Source organism: Psammomys obesus, unplaced genomic scaffold, assembly GCF_907164565.1.
Source record: "Psammomys obesus unplaced genomic scaffold, mPsaObe1.curated_primary_1811, whole genome shotgun sequence".
In the NCBI taxonomy this organism is placed as follows: domain Eukaryota; kingdom Metazoa; phylum Chordata; class Mammalia; order Rodentia; family Muridae; genus Psammomys; species Psammomys obesus.
Window position 1 is genome coordinate 2,494,391 of NW_026596085.1, and position 4,944 is coordinate 2,499,334.

General features: G+C 49.7%; 1 protein-coding gene across 2 annotated transcripts in view; it reads right to left on the reverse strand.

Annotated features, from left to right (window-relative positions):
• Positions 1-4,944, reverse strand: part of Ccdc65 (coiled-coil domain containing 65) — a 14,629-nt gene that overhangs the window by 2,158 nt on the left and 7,527 nt on the right. The window contains exons 3-6 of one of the 2 annotated variants that reach the window (XM_055627193.1): positions 3,761-3,930; positions 3,023-3,161; positions 1,570-1,767; positions 1,200-1,418 (exon numbers count right to left, since the gene is read on the reverse strand). In XM_055627193.1, the coding sequence (XP_055483168.1) occupies positions 1,200-1,418; positions 1,570-1,767; positions 3,023-3,161; positions 3,761-3,930 (726 nt within the window). The remainder of the gene's footprint in view (positions 1-1,199; positions 1,419-1,569; positions 1,768-3,022; positions 3,162-3,760; positions 3,931-4,944) is intronic. The other variant, XM_055627194.1, reaches the window with a different exon arrangement.

The window sequence follows — 4,944 nt, forward strand, 5'->3', positions numbered from 1 at the left end:
AGAAAGAAAGAAAGAAAGAAAGAAAGAAAGAAAGAAAGAAAGAAAGAGAAAAAGCGTTTCCTGGGGATGAGGAAACACACACGCAGCAAACACACAGGAAAAGACCCTCTACACAGCACAGCGAGGACTCTGAAAGTCCAGTCTTCTCCTGGAGTGGTTAAAACTCTCAAGAGCCTAAGACTGGTCAGTCTGAAGTCAGATAGGATGTTTGATTGGTCCTCAACTGTTACATCATGACATGTCCTCCTCAGGCCTTGACCTGCAGTCCATCAGCAGGGGTCTTGCTGGGAGGAGTCAAAAGCTGTCAGCCTTTTCTCTCAAGTAAGGAGGTTGAGGAAGAAGTGGCCATCTTGGAAATTCCCCGCCTTTATTGCCTAGAATGGCTCCTCCTCTGTCTGTCTACCAGGAAGTCTGGTCTAGTCTCTCAGTCATTCCTCCCTCCCCATCTCAGAGGTCATCCTAACTGCTTTTAGAGGGTTTGGGGGGTGTGGGCAACTGCTCTTAGATGTTCTCAAGCTGACAGAAGGTGGAGAGTGGGGGTCAGCGGCCACAGTGCCTCAGAGGAGGGCTTATCTAACCGGCCACAATAACACTTAACTGAGGCAGTGGTCCAGAGTATAGGACAGTCACTTGGTGATGGGTCCAGCTCAGGGATTTGCCATGTGAGTGACGAGTAGCCTCTTGATGACTCGGTAGTCCTCAAAAAGAGTCCCGGATTAGGTCCCAGGATACCATCTTCAGGAGAAATCCAGAGACAAGCCCCAAAAATGATGCAGTCTAGAAATAATACAGCCTAGGGGTCTTGGTTGGGTTTATTTCCTCTGCCAGTTAAATTAAGAGGCAGGAAAGATCTGAAGTGCACAGCAGGCAGCAGCAGAGCAATCTCAAGCGCCTCAGACAGAATCAGCAGTTGAAGGGTTAGGCCAGACAGCATTTACTAGGGCGTGAGGGGACACACACACACTTACACACATGTGCGCGCGCAGAGCAGACAGAAAAAAGACCCTCTACAGAGCAGAGGGGGGACTCAGGAAGCAGAAAAATCCCTACTCGTTTTAAAGAGAATGGAGTAAAAAAGAAAAAGAGAACACAAGTGTCTGCTTGATGAGGGAGGACAACGCCCCCACCACATCTCCCGAATCCCCTTCACCTCCAGCCAGACTCCTCAGTTTTTGTCCTGATTGCCCTCTCCCCTTTACCTTCTCCACGACCTTTTTCAGGGCCTTGAGGGTGGCGTTACTTTCCAGGGTGAGTTTGACCAGGTTCTCCTGAGACAGGCTCCGAGCCTGCATCTTCTGGGCCTTGAGTTTGCGAAGCTGTACATGGACCAGCTCCCTGTCTGAGCGGATGCCCTGGTTCTGCCACTCACTTTCTCGGCTGTGGGCTGTGATCTTCCCTTTCAATATAACTATGGCCTCCTGGTGGGACAGCAGGAGCAGCTGACAAAGGGAGACTGGGGACCAAGGGCAGAGTCTGTCATTGTGACCCACCCAGCCAGAGACCCGAAAGAATTGGAGAGAGCAAGGGGACAAACGGAACAGTGAAAACCGCCGCCAGTTGCGCGCTGACCTGCAGCTTCTGGATCTTTTTCATCTGCATCTCAATCTCTTTGGAGCTTTTCTCATCCTTCACTTTCAGAGTCTCAAAGGCAACCTTGCGATCCTCTGTGGCATCGGTGTAGTTCTTGAGGGCATCCTGGAACTTTCTCCACAGATCTTCCACTATGTTCTCCAGTTTCAGGCGGAGAAAGTGCTTCTCTTCTAAATTCTAGGAAATATATCCCAAATACCAAATGCTTAGTTACCCTGAGCGCTCTTCACTCCTGCCAGCGGCCTTGCCCTTAAGAACTGTTTGGAGTGAGCTATATGCAGAGTGCAGTTCACTGTGACCTGGACAGGAAAGTCTGGGGGTGGGGGTGGAGATGGCTCCAGCTCTGTGAGAATGATGCCAGTCAGAGGCCCAGAGTTCCAGCTCTCCTAATTTTGTTTTCTGTTTTGGTGTTTTGAGACAGGGCTTCTCTGTGTAGTCTTGGCTTTTCTGGAACTTGCTCTGTAGACCATGCTAGCCTCGAACTCAGAGATCTACCTGCCTCTGCCTCCTGAGTGCCGGGACTAAAGGCATACACTGCCACCACTACCCAGCTTAGATCTCTTAACTCTTTAAGAGAAACCGATAGTTTGGATTCTCACAGGAAATCTTTTCAGTTTTCACATGTAGGAAAAATTTCAAATTCTGAAGTAAAACACTGGCTAAATTAAAAGCAAGGGTTGGGGATAGAGCTTAGTTGGTAGAGCACTTGTCTAGCACTGAATAAGATTGGGTGTGATGGTGCATGCCTCTTAACCCACTCGGTAGGTGGAGGCAGGAGAACCAGAAGTTTAAAGTGGAAGCCAAACAGTCGTTCTAGGCCAACCTCTACTACACAGTGAGTTAGCCAGGTGTGGTGCCCATGCCTGTAATCCCAGCACTCTGGGAAGCAGAGGTGGGTGGACCGCTGTGAGTGTGAGTCCTGGACAGCCAAGGCTACACAGAGAAACCCTTTCGGGGGATAGGGGAAGCATTATTAGGTTGGCATTCTTGTAGGACTGACAGTGAGAGTGGGGTTATCTCTGACTCTTTTGCCTGCTGTTGGGACCCTTTTCCGACCAGGTTGCCTTGTCCAGCCTTGATGTGATGGTCTGTGTCTACTCTTAGTACATCTTGTCCTGCTGTAGTTGGTTGATATCCTTGGAAGGCCTGCTTTTTTCTGAAGAGGAGGGGTCTGGGGGAGAAGGGGCGTTGTGGTGGGGAACTGGGAGGAGTGGGGGAAGGGAAAACTGTGGTCAGGATGTACCAGATGAGGGAAAAATAACACATTGAGAACAGTTCTGCCTCCCAAGCAGTTTTCACAAGATCACAGAGAAGCACCAGGGCACAACGACTTTTATTGCCTGTGGCCTCTGGGGCTTTCGTCTAGCTCTGCTTGCCTTGAGCAGTTTGCTGGCATCTCTGCAGAGCCTGTCCCTCCGCTCTCTTTCTGTACCTTGTTTTTCAGATCATCCCACATGCTCTGGAACTCAAGCTTGCTCTCATACTCAGAGTCCATGTAGTTCTGCTCCATGGCCATGAAGACATCCTGTAAATAGCGAATCTCTTTATCGTGCTGGTCGACGATCGTCTTCCTATAGGAGACAGGATTGACATAGCAGGTGGGCCAAAAATAACAAGCAAATGCGTAGTGTTGAGTGAGCCAGGCGTGGTGGCACACTCCTTTAGTCCCAGCCCTTGGGAGGCAGAGGCGGGTGGATCTTTGTGAGAGGCCAGCCTGGTCTACAGAATGTGTTCCAGGCCAGCCAGGCATACACAGTGAGGCTCTTGTCTTACAAAACAAAAACAAAACCATGAATAGTACAAACTTTTAGGCACAAGCAGGGAGGGAGGGAAAGGATTGGTTTGTGAGTGTGTTTGTGTGTGTGGTTTTCCCCAGAAAGAATATGAATATTTTGATTTTTTTTAAAGTCTAAATAAGTTTACAGCATAATCTCTCTTCCATCCCTTTCTGCTGCTCGATGGATAGAATTTTGAGAGTTGGAAGTAGGAGGTACAGACAGGATTCTGGCGGGGGTAAAGATACAGCTAAGGCTGTAAGGCTGTAAGCTCATTACAAGAATCTCAGGACCCTGTCGGCCTGGGGTTGTGGTTCAGGGAGGAGGCACCTCAGTGTCGGGCATCTGGTCACAGGCATGGCTCCGGGAACTCCCCTGGATCTCTGGCCCCCTACCTTTCCTTCTCAAACTCATTCGTCAGGGCCTCTAGCTCCATGTTGTAATTTTCCTCCAGGAGGCTGAGGCGCCGGCGTTGCAGGGTCAGGAGCTGGTCCAAATTGTGCAGGTGGCTACGCAGGGTATGGGCATACTGCTCCTCAGCTTCAGTCAAGTCCTTAGCCAAAGACTGGGAACGAGGGAGAGAGTTACCTTCAGGATCAGCCGGGTCCTCAGCACCCCATCTGCTGTGGTGGCGCCCCTGTAATCTTGGGTTTGGGGAAACAGGGGTAGGAGGAGTCTGAGGTCTGACCAGCCAGCCTACCCAATATATCTCAAAATATAAGGTGGACAGTGAGTGAGAAAGACACTGATCTTAACCCCTGGCCTACACGCACACCTGCGCGCGCGCGCGCACACACACACACACACACACACACACACACACACACACACACACCTGCCTATGTAGGTAGCACAATAGCATTTTCCTATTATTTCCTAATGGCTTTAGGAATGCCAGCTCTCCCGTTCAGTCTTTTAAAATTAAGATTTATTTATTATTTGTGTGTAGGCATGTCTTTATAAGTTTATGTTATGTGTACTGTAGGTATCCCAGGTGGCCAGTGGAGGACAGAGGCCCTCAGATTTCCTGGAATAAGAGCTACAAGCAGTTGTGAGTTGCCTATCGTGGGTGCTAGAACTCGAACCCAGATCCTCTGAAAGGACTGTAGGAGCTTTTTAACCACCGAGCCATTTCTCCAGCCCTTGCCGTTCACTCTTATGCAAACCATGGATGACATCTAAAGATGTAGGGACTGGTTTTGGTGGTGCATATCTTTATTCTCCCCACTCAGGAGGCAGGGGCACATGGATATCTGTGAGTTCAAGGTTAGTTTGGTCTGCATTGGGAGTTCTAGGCCAACCACATCATAAGACCTGTCTTTATTAAAAACCACTGGGAAGGACTGAAGAGATGGCTCAGCAATTAAGAGAACTGGCTGTACTTCCAGAGGGACAAGGTTTGATTCTCAACAGCCACATGATGGCTCACAACTGTCTGTAACTCCAGTTCCAATGCCCTTTCCATGAGCATCGCATGCGTACGGTGCGCCTAACGTGTGTGCAGACACACCTAACGTGTGCGCAGACACACCTAACGTGTGCGCAGACACACCTAACGTGTGTGCAGACACACCTAACA